Below are 16,533 nucleotides of genomic sequence, written 5' to 3'. Positions count from 1 at the left end.
GCGCCCGTCTTGTTGCTGGGGCCGTCGCCGTTGCCACAGCAGCGGCAGCCTTTGCTCCCTTCCCCTCCCGGGGGCGGAGCCGAAACGGAGACGGAACAGAGGAAAGGCGTGTGGAAGGGAGGAAGGAGCGAGCCCCCGTGCGCGGCCGGGTCGAGGGTGAGGGACGCTTCCGACGGCAGCCGCGGAGCAAGACGCGAGAGGTCAGTGAGTCTCCGGAGGCGGGGGCTTGCCCGCCTGAGCAGCGCCCGGAGTTTCCCACCGGGCGGATGCTGGGCGCTCCTTCCATTTTGGGTGTGTCTGCGCGGGGCAAGTCTGCAGCAGTCGCCCTCCTTCCCAGCGCCGCGTGGCGCCCCGCTTCGAAAGAGCCGTGCGGGAGCAGCCGCGCTGGCGGCAACAGGTTCCTCCGAGCACCGCGCGTGTCGCCAGCGCAGGCTTGGACGGCGGCGCGGGGGTGCGGGAGGCGCTCCTGGATGGCCCCTGTCCCCGCTCGCTTTCTCTCGCTCCGCTGCCCCCCGGCTGTCGCTGGGCGCCATAGTTGTTATTGTTCTGAAGTAATTCTGCTTGGGCGCATCTGACAACCACACGCCCCAGTCGAGCTCGGGAAGGGGAAGGCGAGAGGAAAAAAGACTTCCTGGCGGCTGTACAGCAGTACCTGGGCTGTTAACAAAAAAAAAAGTGAGCCTTAGTTAGGAACAAATTACTCTTTTCCCGGTGAGGAACAAATGTACTAGCTACATTCAGCATCACAGAGCGAGCTCCCTTTGTCAAAAAGAAAGTGAGTTGGTGGTGGCGTGAGCAGGTTTTCCTTTCACTTTGTCTATTGCTTAGTTTTCTTTTCTGCTTATTTTATTTATTAGATCTATATCCCAACTTTTTTTTTCTTTTTTAAGGAACTCAAAGCAGCTTACACAATTCTCTTTCTGCTCAGTCTTATTCCCTCTACAACAATCCTGTAAGGTAGGTTGGGCTGAAAGTCTGTGACTGGCCCAATGTCAGCCAGTTGGCTCCATGGCTGAGCGGGGACTAGAACAAGATCGCCTGGTTGCACTCTTAACTGTTATCCTGTACTGTCTTTCTGCTTAACAAAACATTCAAGATCTTGCTGTAACTGGATACAGGAAGTTATTGGTGAGGTAGTGGTTTAAAAAACATACATTGCAGATACCCATTAGATACCCATTACTGTGCAAGCTTCTGGAGGAAATAACACTTAGTAGCATTTTGCAAGAGTGACAGAATCTAGTTGTCTTTGTGTCTACCAAAACATGTAAAGGCGGCTAAGGATGCACTCCTGGCTTGGGCATGTTAGGTACTTTTTTTTCTGTCTAAACTTGCTTAGGATTGCCATCTTAATAGATGAAGCTACATCCTGAGACGAAAGACATTTTGCTGGTTTCACAGAAACACTTCTGGCCTCCCAATGTTCCAGGGGCTGCAGTGAGCGGGATTTGTTCTGTCAGCTGTTCCCTTCTGCTGGTGGGACAAGACATTGGTTTCAGCTCTGTATCATTCTCACATTTACAGTGCTCTGCTGAAAAACTGAAGACTTTGAGAATGAATTTGTCCATTATCAAAGGAAACATGATATCTAACTACTTTTAATATTGCTGATACAGAGTGGTGGAACTGAAAAAAGACATTGGGTACAACAATGCAAGTATATGTTTGCAAAATGTATGAGCTGGGTAGAGTTCAGAAGAGGTTTACTTTCTAACCTCAAAAGCAATCTGTGCCTGTTTCCAGGCCTGCTTTGTCATAGTTAATAGACACCTGAGTGCTTGCACCCTTGTGTCATTAATGCTTTATACATGTCCAAAGTGAAAATAAAAGTATGTGGTTTGCCCTTGTATAGCAAAGAGAAAGTGTCTTGATATGCAAAACAATAGGGTAGACATTTTTGCTTCTTATTTCAATTATCTGTGTTTCTATACTAGCCTGTGAAGTTTTCTTTAATCCTTCTGTTATAACAGAATTCAACAGTTCTCATTCATTAGTTATCTTCTATTGAGTCAAATCATCGGGCCCACTAGTTCAGTATTATAGATTGGCAGTGGCACTCCGGGAATTTTTAGGCAAGAACCTCTCCTAGCTTTCCCTGGAGGTGCCAGGGATTCATCCTGAGACCTTATGCAAAGAAAGCAAATGCTCTATCATTGAGCTACAGCCCTTGCTACCAATGGTAGATCTTGCATTCAAACTGGAGAAAGCCTATGTAGTCTCCATGCTTTTAAAGACTGAATTAAACTTGGCAGCACAAATGTCAGCCAATATAGGCAAAGGGATGCCTAACCCCTTTCTCATAATTGCTCTTCCTAGTTGCTTTTCTCCTGGGGAGCAGTATGATCTGGGGTTAGAGTTCAGCTGCAATCTCCCGTAGTACATCTTGCACATTTCATCTAGTTGACACTTAGAATTAGATATTGACCATTTTAAAAAACACAAAAGATACTAAGTTTTGCTGTGTTCTTTCAGGTGCAGTCATGTTTTGTTAAATATAAACAAAGAACATAAGGAAATATATGCTATTGTCTTTACATTTTTACAAATATTCCAATAAAATCATTTCTTCATAAAGCTTTGAAAGTGTTTGATTTTATTATTTAAGCTATATTGCATGGTTAATTTAGATTCCCTCTAAGCAAATATTTCAGTTGAGATTATTAGGAAAACTTGTTATATTTTATATACTGCATACAGAATTGACATTGATTACATTTTTAGTTCTATTTCTTAATAAGAGATATTATATGTGTTTGTTGAGTGAGAAGGTATGTTGGGAAGTAAAAAAAAGAGTCAAATAACCAGAAAAAAATCAATTTCTACCTTTTCTAGAAAATCAACATCACAGGTTATGCAAGGTTTAACCTGCAGAGAATCCACAGTGGCTGGGTTCTCATAAAACAGTATCATCCCAGTCAGGGGTTGCATGTTCAAAATGTCACCCAGGACATGCCATGGCTCATTCCATGGAAAAGAATCCATAGTCAGCCCAGTATATTGCCCTAGGTGATAAAAAGGCCTGCACCTTCCTATGAGTCATATCAACTGTCTTGGTGTTAACTTTTTGGTGAAGCCTCCTAACTTTCTGTGACATTGAGAATCTTTCAAAGTGAGCATCCCCTGCAAATCCCCTCTAGCAATATTTATGTCTGTTCCTAGAAAGCTTTTTTTTCATCCTTCATAGAATGAGATCATCCTCCCTGGGGAAATGTATATTCTGCTTGACAGAATATGACATCAGTGCATTAGCTAACCAAGATGAAGTAATGCTTTAATACTTGAGTAAAGTTGGCTGGTAACAGCATTGTCCTCCCCAGAGCTTTGATGCTTCTCTATGTTAGCATCAGTGCTGTGGAACAGAATTAAATAATTGTTGACAGAGCATGTGTCTGACTGCACATATGGATGTCTGCTTATGTATAGATCTTTTCATGTGCCTTTGTTCTTGAAACACATGTGGCCAACTTTGAAGTATAGTTATTTTAAAGCAAGGTTGTTTTTTCTATATTTCATTTTAAAACTGTCCAAGCAGCTAGTGTTCTGAAGATAGAGAATTCTTGGAATTTTATTTTCTTAGGAGTGTCTTGAAATGAGTCACTAAAATGGTGAAATCTAATAAGGCTATATACAAGCTATCTTTGTATGTTTTCTTCTGGGGTTTACAAAATATTCTTGCCTTCGATATTTCAATTGAAGCATAAAGTTATACTCCTTTAGAATATCTATTTAGTTGCTAAATAAAAGTTTTTTATATCACTTTTTGGTCAGTTTTTCAAGGCAGTCTCTAATAAAGATTAAGATGATGCATGATAGGAAGATACTCTCTTGTCTGAGCGGACTGGGGTCAGTGCCTATTTTAAACCATTCATTTGATACTTGGAAGACTATGTCTGCAAAATAATTTAAAAGTGTTTGTTTGTTTGTTGCTTTTGTAACCCATAGTCAGTTATCTTAGTCAGCCTCTGACAAAGATCCTGACATTGCTTATCAATCAAAAATGTTTTGTCCATGCAGTTCAACTTTGCAGAAAGCACTCTCAGAAACAACACCTTCAATTTTCTTTACCAAAAGAAATAACTATGGCAGATACAAAGCATATTCCGAAATCGCCACAAACTGTGCCTGATGCAAAAACCCTGTCTACTTCTGAAGGGTAAGTGATGCTTTTTATAGTTAATGACTTGTTATTTTTGTTTGTATTTCTCTAGCCAGTATAGGAGTCACAGAGCCCTCAGTGAGCCTCCTGAACATATGGGGAGTGTCCACTTCACAATACCCTCACTCCCTCCCATGGGCCTGGTATAAAATAAGGGTGGCTGAGCAAGCATGTAGCAGGGGTGGCCACTTCTCCTTGGTACACTGTAGAATCTTCATTATCCTACAGTGAAATAGACAAGCAAACTGTGATGAGGAGTACATTTCATTTAATGCAAAAATTAAGGTGGAGAAAATGTGGAGACTACTAATTTATAATCATGTAAATAAATATGAAAGGTAGTTAATCTTCATATATATTTTTATTTATTTGTTAAAGCTATATTCTGTCTCCCTGCACATGGTGGTAGATTTGTTAGAATAATTTGATAAAATGCAGTAAAGCCATTAGAGTACTCACAAATATTCCATAGCTAACTTCAGCATGTTGTGGTGTTAGGACCACAAGCGGTCCTAACTTTTCTGAAGATAAACAATTTTGCTCCAGTGAGAGTGCACAGATGTCACCTTATCAACTGAGGATGTACCCTCCTAGTCCTCTTATAAGGCATTTGTTTTGAGAGATGTCACCTGCCTGTTGTAGACCACTTGGTTCAGATTTCCTCATAGTTCTGTAGAGGTAAGAGGTGAATGACTCAAGTTAAAACATTTCTAATTTTGCTGTAGAATCCCAATTTAATGGATATTAGTTCCTCCTTTATAAAGCACTTGAAAAATGCTTATTGGGTACTTTTCAAGGTCCTTTGGCAATTTACAAATGAGATTACAAATAACAGAGCTCCTCAGGTTTGATATGTTCCACATATCTATGTCCGCAGTATGCCTAGGTGAATGAGTTGCTGGGGAGCGTGACTGGAAGGATGCTGTGACACTCATGTCCAACTAGGGGGTTTTCCAAAGATCCAACATGGCTCTTCTTATGTTAGGGCTACATAAAAGGTGGTTGTTGGTTGTATGTTCTAGTCGATGTAGGTTTTGCATTCCTTATACCAGTTACATTTCTTGTTTGAAAAAAGCCTTTTAATGTTATCCATGATTATTCATTTTCATATGGGTCTATCATATTTACTTTTTACAAAGCATCTTGAATACTATTCTGTTGTATAGGGGACTATGGGGAAATTACATCATGTGAATTTGTTATTTTTTCAGGTACTCAATGAGATTAGTGGTTATTTTTTCATCAGATCTATCATGTCCTCACACCTGCCCTTGAAAATAATATAAATATGAGACAGTTACTAAAATTTGATGCATTTAGCAGAAGATACTGTGCATTGAAGGAGCTGCTTAATCAGTTTTTTTGCTAGCTATTTCTCATTTGATGTTAACATTAAAAAGAACTTGTATTAAGCCTCATAAATATAAAGTAAGAAAATATAGTTTTCTCTTTCAAGTTGAACATCTTGTTTAATCTTTACATTGCCCGGTTCTTTACAGGAAGAACATACCTGTTAGCAAATCTGTGGATTCTGTGATACAGGCAGATGAGAGTTACAGAATGGACTTTCCAGAAAGGGGGGTTTGTGTTTTGGTGAACAATAAAAACTTCCATCCAGCTACTGGTAAAGATAATCTTTCTCTTGTGCTTTATTCTTTTTGTTAAAGCTTCCCTTCATTAAGTTTAAAACATAAAAATTTATAACATAAGAACATCAAACTGTCAGTTGCGGAAGTTTTGAACAGAGTTCTGGGAAAGTGATGTATATTTACAGCTTAGACCTTTGCAAAGTTAGATGGCCTAAGTTCACTTAGATCAGTAGGTTTGTTCATACCTAAATCTGCATAGCTTTGATGATATTCTTAATAAACATGTTATGCCTGAAGCATCCAGTTAACTGCTGTTGACTTATAAAGTTGTATCTTGCCTTGTTTAAAGAAGCATGTGCTGTCAGTTTGGTGAGAAAAGGCATCCATGAATGGCTTAACTTCCATTGCCAACACAGAACTCTGCCTGAGACTGCTTCCTCTGCAGCCTCATTTCCAGCTCTGTTTCCTTTGTAACCTCAGCCACTAACCTATCCTTTCAATGTAGTACATTGTATATGCATTTTCTACAATCCATTCATGAATACTTCTGTCTGCCAAACAGCGAATGCAACATTGGTTTCTTACTATGATGGTTCCTTCTGGTTCCATGCATATTGACGGTGAGTAAAAGGTACACATGCAGTTGGTCTCTGCTGGCAGCTCCATACCATAGTAAGCATGGCCAGAAGTATGGGAATGGCTTGCGACAGGATTTCAACATCCCGGTTTAGCCTCAGGAAACAGTTATGTCTGCAGCAGCATTAAAGGTAATGAGTCATTCAGATCATTCAAAGGGAGCTGTAATTGTTCTTTGACTGATCGTTATAAGTACCATAAAGATGAATCATTTAATACTACTTATTCACCCTGGTATAGTCAAAGACAGGAGTTAGAACACTATCACCAGCAATTACATTGTATGTTAGCAGTGTAACTTATTTTGCTGCTCTAATTTGTGGAGTTGACGCTATGGCAGACTTTAATGAATGGTATAATTTCTGGCCATGCTTATTCAGCCCCAGGACAGGAATTATTCTGATCATTACCCTTGGTGTAAAGGAAAATATTTTCATAAGCATTTTTAGTTGTTTAAAAAAAGGCATGAGAAAAGGATGGCTTCAGATTTGCAGTCAGGAAAACAACACTTTTCACTTCAATATTATCAAATTAGCATATGCATTATATGGTACTTAAAATTCCACAATACTGATTACTTTCCTCTTTTGTAAGCTTTTTCAGTTATCCTTTTCTAGACAGGCTATAGTTATCATGCTTTTTTGCATTCAAAATTTACAAAATAATTTCTTTGAATTGGCTGCAATATAATCATGCATTCTCTTTAAAGGTGTAAGGTATACTATAAGGCATCCAGTCCTTCAGTTCTTGCTATGTTTTTCCAAGATATGCATTCCTGTATCATAAAGATGTTCTCACATATATTAGATATATGTTCCTGTATCTTATATATATGAGAACAAAGACTGGCATCAACTGTGTATTACATCAACTGTACAACTAACATTTCTGTATTAGCATAACTCTGAGCAAAATTTCCTTGTGACATAGTTTTCAAAATGTAGTCAAGACAGACTTTTTCTTTTTAAATCCAAAGGGATGGCACATCGATCTGGCACAGATGCAGATGCTGCACGCATCATAGACACTTTCAGGACCTTGGGATATACTGTCAAGCCTTATAACGATCTTTCATGTAAACAGATTATTGATGTTATGCAAAATGGTGAGTAGCGACTTGATCATTGCTTTACCAGTTGTGCTGCATTGTAAAACGTAATGAGTTAAATACTGAGGTTTTGTGTTCACTGTTTTTAGGAAATTGGAAATTATGGACATTAAATTACTCATAGAATACTTAGCATAGCAGAAATGTTGTAAAGTCCCTATCTAAAGATCTTTATGTATCGCATCAGCCTATATGAATACTGCTGCAAATGGGGCTGTGAAAGCATGTACGTCTACCAAACTGATGGTATGCTTTGACAATGTCAGTCACTTGTTGGGAATGCAGAATCCATTTCTGGAGCTGGTATCACTGGTGGAGCACCAGCAGGTATCACTGCACCTATGAGGCTATGCTGAAGTGTCTGTCATGCACTAAGTTTCTCCTGCTGATTTTCTCCATCCCATTTTTCCGTTTATTTTTAAGGGGCTAGCTGCCTTCCAAAGCCCACTTTTCACTGAAAACCCCTGGGGTAACAGGGTCCTCAGCAAGAAATGGATTTCTCTCCAATCCCCAGTTGTTTTTGACCCTACGGCCTCTGCTGTGCTGCATAACCATGAAGAAACTGTCTCAGTTGTTTGCACTGGAGGGTTTACTCTGTGTGTGTGTGGAAGGGGTGGAGCTCCTGGCATCCATGACTGCTTACACCCATGGCACTTTAAAGAAAATCCATTTACCCACAGACTTGAAAATTATTTATTTAGAAACATTTGTATGCTGCCACAGCTCCTCTGGGCAGCTCACAACCACAAAACTGTTACAGATCATTTGGTCTAGTGCACCATTTGCCAAAATAGGAGGATTAAAAACTCACCATGTGTTTGTAACTAACCACCATGTAACTAACCACAAGATATGAAGGCTTTTACCTTGTGTAACACAGAATTGCAAATACGGAATTCAGCTGAGATGTACAAGTCTGTTTCTACATGCAGATCTCCATCACTAGCTTGGGAGGATTTTTCTTTACTAAGGCAGTCTCAGTATTTTTAGATTGGATTGTTTGATTTATATGATTCAATGTATTTGTATTGCAAGTTCTCTCCCTCGCTCTCTCTTTTTCGTTATTGATTTGCATTGATGTGCATTGGATACTATGATTAAGTTAGTTAATAAAATAATTTAAGATTGGACATCTTTCCCAGAGCCTAAATTAAAAAATGATAGTATTCTTTTATGATTAGGAAAGATGGCAAGATATGTTTCTTCCATTTAGAAAACATTTAATTGTAGAATTAAAATTCATGATAGAATATCTCACATTACTTTGAGTCCTACTCTGTTATCCTGGCTTTTATAAAAGTCAGGTCTCTACATGTTTCTCCTTTCACCTAAGTCTTCTGAGATCTGTTTTAATAGTAGTTGTTTCAGTAAATATCAGTTTGAGTATTTAAATAGTTGGGTTGCTATAACTGCTGACACTACCCTTTGCCTATCCAAGGGAATGTACAGCATTGCATCAAGAGTTGTTCTTGATTAGTATTTCAAGAATAGCCTGATGTTTGGGGAAATTTGGCAAGTTTTGTTAGATTCAATTATAACAATATTTCTAACCCACTCTGTATCAGTACATAGATCTTAGGATGGGATATAGTCATACAAACAATACAGTGTGAAATGCAAAATCCAGTATAAAATCATTAAAACCCAAGCAACAAAGCAAAAACAAACTTCAGTCAATAACAGCCAAAAGTCTGAGTAAATAGCCAGGTCTTAGCATGGTGCCAAAATGTGGCTAATATGAGCACCAGCCAGGCCTCAAGCAGAGAGTGCGCCACAGCTGGGTGACCCAGTCAAGAAGGCCCTCTTCTCTCGCATCTCTCCATAATACAAAGCTTCCAATGGTAGGACAGAACGGAAAGCCCATTCAGCAGATCTTAATATTTGGGCAAAAGTACAAAGAGAGAGGAATTAGATATCATTAGCAAGGTTTGAACTCCCAACTGGAAGTGTATTGGCAGCCAGTGCAGTTCTCATGATTTCTTTAAACTGTTCCCAGCAGAAAACCAGAAGATGAATTCTGCACCATTTGCAGCTTTTGTTCCTTGGCCCAGCCACAGAAAGTCGAATTTCACTTTCTTTAATGCAGAAACTATCACAAAAATACTGGGAAAATCTGGAAGTAAAATTACTTCCAAATGTTTCATTTAGTGTTTGCCCTTTATAATATGGGGCACACAGGGTGTTGCATAAGTTCTTAGGTTATTTCTAAAAGCACTTTAAGACTTTGAGGCAGTGAGGTTCTCTGGGAGAAGTAGCATTAAATGTAAGACCCACAAATAGAACCATGATTATATCAGTAAACTGGCCTGCTCATCCAGGATCCTTACTGAGGTCAAAGATTGATGTGAATTGTTCCTTAACAATCCTTAAGCTGTGAATTGTACAGCTTAAATTTATTAATTTGTGTTTTATATTCTCTAAACTCCTAATGACAATTTTAGTACAAGCCCTTATTTAAAAAAATAATTACTGAAAACTTGGCTTAATGGTTCTTCAAAATAATTATATTTACCTTACATTTAAAACCCTCATTGTAGAGTATGGCCAGGCAACTTTGGCCTACAACTCCCATACCTCCTGGCTTATGTAGCCAATATTGAAGAATCATGGGAGTTTTAGGCCTAAACAGTTTAAGCCTGTATGGACCCCTTAAACTTTAAGGGGTCACAAGTTGCCCACATCATTTTAAAAGCAAAAATAATGCTTGGCCTGGCTGTTTTGAAGAAAGTTGTTACCATGCACTGTCCGAGAAGAAATGTCAAATGAATATCCAGAACTTCCGAACACTTCAGTATTCTTCATTTTCTCCTATAGTCGCCAGGGATGACCACAGCAAGAGAAGCAGTTTTGCTTGCGTCTTGTTAAGCCATGGAGAGGATGGACTGATCTATGGTACAGATGGTCCTCTAGAACTGAAAATGTTAACAAGTATCTTCAGAGGAGACAGATGCAAGACCTTGGCAGGAAAGCCGAAGCTCTTTTTTATTCAGGTAATTGCACAAAGTAGACCTCCAACAGAAGAGATCACAATTATGGGGCATCTGCTAAGAATCTCTTTGAACTTGATCCATGCACAGATGTAAAGGCCTGGAGAGATTGGAGGGGGGGTGTAAGTGAGAGAGGCAAGGTATTCTGTCCCCCTGACCTTTTTTGTTTTCCTGAAAAATTCAAGTTTGGATTATGAAATACTTTCTTTTGGAATTATGAATAAAATATTTAAAGCAAAGTGTTAATATATTACTACCTGGTCTTCACCAAACTAGTTTCTAAAAAGTACACAATAAGACTGAGATGTAATTGTCTGAAAAATGTGGAGCCATGGGGACAATTTTTTTTAACAGCTCTGAGCATAGCTATGTCTTCTATTCCTTATTAAAATAATTGATGTAATGTTTATTTTATTGGTAAATATTACATGATACTCCAAGTCATGCTCATTTCCCCAGCATGTGATTATAGTCATTTTATTATAATATGCAAAGAAAGTGCAGTGGTCTTTACTGGCTGCCCCTTCTCTCCTCTTGATGAGTTGAATGATCTCATCCAGTTATTTCATAAATACATGGAATGGGAAAGTGGTGACAAGGCAGAACTCTTCTGGAGTATATAGGTAAAGACTTGGAGAAATAATTATGCATCATTGTCTTCTGACATTTCTACCAGGAGCTAGCAGAATCATTCTTGTGTAGTTATATAAATATTTAAGTAATGGTGCAAATATTTGTCTTTGTGCTAATTAGAAAAAAACTTGCATACCTGAAATTTTTCTGAATTATTAGCCAGGATTGTCATTAATGTAAAAGGACCAAATACCAAGCAATAAACAATTTACAAAACAAATTCCTCATTATTGTTTCCAGTGGTAAAATGGAATTTAAGATGTACTTTTATCTGTGACCACCTTTCCAACAGAGTGTGTTTTGTGCAGTGAACTTTAGATCTGACCCAGAGCAACTTCTGGGTGTCGCAAAACTGCAAGGTTCCAGTTGAAACTAAAACCATGTCAAAGCTTTCAAGTTGCCATAAACTTCCCATTGCTATAAACATATAACAAATTAAAATGGCTTTTTATTTCCTGTGTATTTATTTGTATACAGTTGTTGTCATGAGTGAGCAGAGATTAATGATAATATTTATAGTTACTATTTACTTTTCTGTTAACTTTGTGTAGGCTTGCAGAGGAACAGAACTTGACTCTGGTATTGAAACAGACAGCAGCCCAGATGAAAACATGTGTCAGAAAATACCTGTAGAAGCAGATTTCTTGTATGCTTATTCTACGGCTCCTGGTAAGATAAATTCTGCTGCCCCTGGTAAGATGAATGAAGGTGTCAAAATACACAGTATTGGATCTGTGCTTAACATTCTTAGAATAGACCCATCAAAGAGTACTCAAGCTAGTCATGACATTATCTATATCCAGCCCATAGATTTTTTAACTTAGCACTGTATGTCCTAGCCAACAGAGGTCCTTAATAATTTGGATTTCCCCCCTTTTTTCTGTAAAGCAATTTCTTAAATTCTTGTTTTCTAAACAGATGTAAAGCATAAGCCTACAATTTGTCTTTTTTAAAAATAAGTCAGGGTTGTCCCAAGAACTAAATTGTTCAGACAAGTTCTTTTAAAATGGCTTTAATAGAAGTACGAAAATGTTACTAATAGATTATCCACATATATGGGCTTATTACTGCATGGAACTTACTGCATGGAAAAATTCTACTTCTAATTACTCCAGATCAATATACAAGTAGTATTCAACTACAACTTGACCCAAATCTGGACATCACTGAGTAGATTATAATAGACCTAAGGACAGATCAAATGAAGGCAGAATGAGGTTAATTAAGGACCTTTGAGTATTGAATGAAAACTTCATTTCAGATCATGCTTCTTTAGTTCATTTGGTTGGTGGTTTTTTTTTTTACCTTACTTTTTTTTCTTTCCAAAAAACTCAAGGTGACTTACATAATTCTCCTCACAACAATAGCCCTGTGAGCTAGTTTGGGCTGAAAGTCTATGACTGGTCTAAAATTACCCAGTGAAGTCCATGGCTGAGTGGGGACTAGAACCCAAATTATCTGAGTCCCAGTCCTGCACTCTTTGCCACTGTATCACACTGGCGCTCTGTACTAGTTATGGAGGGCAGAGGGTGATTAAGGGTGCAGTCTATTCTGGATGGCCAGAACACTCCTAACATAAAGGATTACAGCATCCCATGCAAGCTGGAGGGAATAAAGGAGTAAAGGTTGTCTTCATGCCCCTTCCATCCTGCAAAACACTTAAGGACTAATTTCAATGTCTTAGATGTTGTTCCTCAGAGCAGGAGGAAAGGAGGCTGAGATGCTGCCCGAATGCTTCCATTAATAGCAGGACTAATTCTTCCAGTCCCTGTTCCCCAGAAAGTCCATTCAACCCTTTCTTTAAGGCCATCTTTGCAACTGCAGCAAAGCAGCTGGCATGGTTTTTTTCTGTGCCAGCTGCAAGTGGAAGGGGGAATACTCTAAGCTCAGACTGAGTTTTGGAGGTTTTTACTGAGTGCTCGGAATAATCCTTTGGCTGTTCATTATTAACTACATTAATATCCTGTTTTAAAACCTTCATTTAACACTTGGTTTGTTAATTTCTGAATACTTTCAGAGAGCAAAGCATTGACTTTTATAATATGATTTTAAAAAACGTGTGATGCATTTCTTTTTCTTTTATAGGCTATTATTCTTGGAGAAACTCATCAGATGGATCTTGGTTTATACAGTCACTTTGCATAATGCTGAAACAACATGCTAAAAAACTTGAACTTATGCAGATCCTCACACGTGTGAATCGCAAGGTTGCAGAATTCAGTTCATATTCGAACCAGCCAGGCTTCCATGGAAAAAAGCAGATCCCCTGTATCGTGTCTATGCTCACAAAAGATTTTTACTTTTCACACTAAAGATTCCTGTGAAAAGCTTAAGGTTTTCACACTGAAAGCATGAAAGCTAGCAGCAGTAGCTAGCATTGATACCATTTTAACTCTGAACTAGGTATCAGTCTCTTGTGTCTAGGTTGCAGATCTGCAAAGATATTTTTTTTTTATGACTAGGACAGTAGGATTAATATCTATTGCAGATACTCTGATTTGGTAATGGAAATATATGTAGAATTATGGAAATTATCTAACTCCTTGGTAAAAAAGATGAAAGAGCCAGATCAAATAATCTACTACTGCTAGAGTAAATATAGGAGACCATGAAGAGCAATAAAAATATAATATTTTCAGGATAATTTTGATAACATTGCTGCAGCCAAATCCTAAATGTACTTACTTGGACATAATCTATGTTGATTTCAATGGGAACTTTTCTCCAAGTCAATGTAGTTAGGACTTCTATCTGTACATGAATACAATTTTTTAAAATGGCATGACGGCTAAGCTATTAGCTTTCTTACACAATTGTGTTTCAAAGTTCAGAGATACTTGTGTGTCTTAAGTTTGCTCGTGAATAGAAATGGCTAAGCAAAATGCTTCTAGGCCTTGCTAAAGCATTTAAGCCACTTTAGAATATATTTATGGTGTGGATATTTTTAAGTTAAAGATTCACCTCACATCTTAGATGACAAACGGTGCTTGGGTTAAGATTTTAATTCACCATTCAATTTAGATTTTGGCATTATGCATGTGGTAATTTTGTGCATTGACTGTAAATTTAATCCACTCCTAAATATACCTGGTAGCTAGTAGATGCATGTAAAAAATGTATGTCCCATTTCCTAACTTTAACTTTTTACAAAATACAAAACATACTTAAAAATATAGTAGAAGTAGTTATATAAAAATGTTCACCTACAAATTGGATTAAAAGATTCTTCATCCCCTTCAAGCATGCTGAAAAATGATCTTCAGGATATGTGTGTCAAACAAAATGATCTGCAGTCTTCCACACACCTAAACTCATGTTTGGAGATAGTCTTGTAGGCCATCCCCTTCTCAGTGTGTAAAATCCATAGCTAGAGTGTTTCTAATAGCTGCCCAGCTTCTGCTTTAGGACTTCATTGAGGGAGGTAAATTATTCCCATCATTGCCATTTTAAGTTTCTATAGTGTGCAACTGCAATCTACCCTCTTGCACATCGTATAAGACAGTATTTCAGCATGTTGAGAACCTTCATGTCCCCCTCAAAAATCTTCATGTGACCAGTCTCTTGACCATTTATTCATAGAACATGCTCTTTGGTGCTCTCCTATTTACTTTATTCCTGCTTGTCTAAATCCTTCTTGAAATGCAGCTCCTATAGGACATAATATAGGAAATGAAATGTGGAATACAGTGGAACTAAACGTGATGAGTTCGTTATGGTTTTCCAAACAGGTATGACTCCATCTGATGGAATTATCACAGTCAGATGGAACTTAAAGTTTTTTGCTTAATTTAAGATAAGTACATGTGCAACATTCCTACAGTCCACTAAGTAACCTGATGAGAGAAGTAAATCAAATTAACCTGGCAAGATTTATCTTAGAAATCCATTCTGGTTTCTGCTATTAACTGCATTATCTAGGTGTTTACAAATTGACTCCTTAATAATGTTTTTCCAGGTGAAATTGAGGTTACTAAGCTCCGACTTTTTGGATGTTCTTTCCCCCCAGCATTAGACTACTTCTTTATCTCCAGTCCTGTGACTTACTCATTCTCCAAGGGTTCCCAGAGAGTATAGAAATGATCACTTCTTGCTTCCATAGAAATCTGTAATTTGTTCCAGGAAAGTATCAACCACATCAGCATCTTGGTGTAGCAGCCTCTAATACCCCAACCATAATGTTTCTCCATTTATTTTTACCCAGGTGTCCCCCATAGGACTGACATGTTCACTCTTGAACTTCTGTACAATTGTACACATTTAACATAGTGCTAGCCCCCCTGCTTGCTTTGAACTCCCATGGATTTCAAACAGAATCACAGTATGAGCAAAATAATGTTGCAGTTACAACTAAAAGTGTGTGTGTTGGTGGACAGGTTCTCTTAAGTACAACTGAGTGCTTCTTTGAGTTGTAACCTTTCATCTTGATCTTGGTTGAGGACAGTGTGCTGGGCTAGGTTCTATAAAACAATAAATGGTGGATGGACCTTTCAGTAGCCCCATTACTGATGTTTGGTTGGCTTAACACTTATGTGATACTTTGCTTCTGAAATTGGCTACATGAACTGTTAGATGCACTCTGGCCGGAACTCTTACCATCAACAGTTGGCATCTTAAAAAGTAAGTGTCACAGTGTGATTTCAACTGGCATAATTTGTGTATTTTTGAACTTAGGATCAGCTAAAGATATCATTTAAATATATAGAAAACTCAGGAGCTGACTGCATCAGGTGTTTGCAGACACAAATCTTTTTTAAAGAAGTTTACAATGTACAGAATAGTAATATCAGAAGCCTGACTATCATTTCAGTGAAACTCATTCAGGAATGTAACTTATTAAATATTTATGTTTGACTGTTAATGTTCACATGAGATTCAATAAATCATGCACACTGTTTAATTAGCTTAGTTTTAGTCTTTTTCTGACTTGAGAAATGTAGCAACTGACACGGGTACCAACTTGACTCCTTTGCCTCTTTATTTATAATCCATGTAGAATGCTGTAAGTGGAGCTCAAGATCCCTTGCATAATGCAGAATTGAACTATGCATAGCGTTGCTGTTTGGTGCACAACATGACTAGCCAGCCATCCCTGCTGTGCAAACTCTATCCTTTGCAGGAATTAGGTGGAACTTAACTTTCATCTTTAATTATATAACTTAACATAGTAAAGGAGACACTGGATAGGTGTATGGAGAACACAAAAGGAAAACTTGGTAGCATATTTTGGCAGTATCACTGGATGAACAGAAACATGTATTTAGGGTTTCAGTAGTTCTAAATGTAGCCCACTAGTGTTTCCATTGATTTCTCCATAAATTGAAATAAAGCTGCTGTTATGTTTATTCAGGTGCAAATGGATTTTCCAGTGGTTTGCCATGGGATATTTTTTCTGCAAGTAAAAAAAAATTAGTGGGTTGTCTCAGA

At 38.1% G+C, this 16,533-nt stretch overlaps 1 protein-coding gene across 6 annotated transcripts; it reads left to right on the top strand.

Moving 5' to 3' along the window:
* The first annotated feature begins 81 nt into the window (after positions 1 to 81).
* On the top strand, positions 82 to 16,011 carry CASP3 (caspase 3). Of its 6 annotated transcripts, none has more exons than XM_044449844.1 (7): positions 82 to 200; positions 4,015 to 4,153; positions 5,656 to 5,780; positions 7,358 to 7,486; positions 10,304 to 10,479; positions 11,661 to 11,778; positions 13,195 to 16,011. In XM_044449844.1, the coding sequence occupies exons 2-7, from the start codon at positions 4,080 to 4,082 to the stop codon at positions 13,419 to 13,421; spliced, it is 849 nt and encodes a 282-aa protein (XP_044305779.1). In that variant the 5' UTR covers positions 82 to 200; positions 4,015 to 4,079; the 3' UTR covers positions 13,422 to 16,011. The 6 variants fall into 6 exon arrangements, with proteins under 6 accessions (XP_044305779.1, XP_044305783.1, XP_044305782.1 ...); XM_044449848.1 differs by having other exon boundaries at positions 98 to 204; positions 4,072 to 4,153; XM_044449847.1 differs by having other exon boundaries at positions 99 to 200; positions 4,072 to 4,153.
* Positions 16,012 to 16,533: the final 522 nt, after the last annotated feature.

Source organism: Varanus komodoensis, unplaced genomic scaffold (genome assembly GCF_004798865.1).
Source record: "Varanus komodoensis strain SLA01 unplaced genomic scaffold, ASM479886v1 scaffold61, whole genome shotgun sequence".
Taxonomy (NCBI): domain Eukaryota; kingdom Metazoa; phylum Chordata; class Lepidosauria; order Squamata; family Varanidae; genus Varanus; species Varanus komodoensis.
This window is presented reverse-complemented; position numbering and strand designations above follow the sequence as displayed.

Excerpts from the sequence above, each read along its gene's own strand:
- CASP3 (XM_044449844.1), top strand. The coding sequence starts at position 4,080 with ATGGCAGATACAAAGCATATTCCGAAATCGCCACAAACTGTGCCTGAT. Across the intron at positions 4,154-5,655 it reads ACCCTGTCTACTTCTGAAGG|GAAGAACATACCTGTTAGCA; the intron begins GTAAGTGATGCT and ends GGTTCTTTACAG. Across the intron at positions 7,487-10,303 it reads TATTGATGTTATGCAAAATG|TCGCCAGGGATGACCACAGC; the intron begins GTGAGTAGCGAC and ends TTTCTCCTATAG.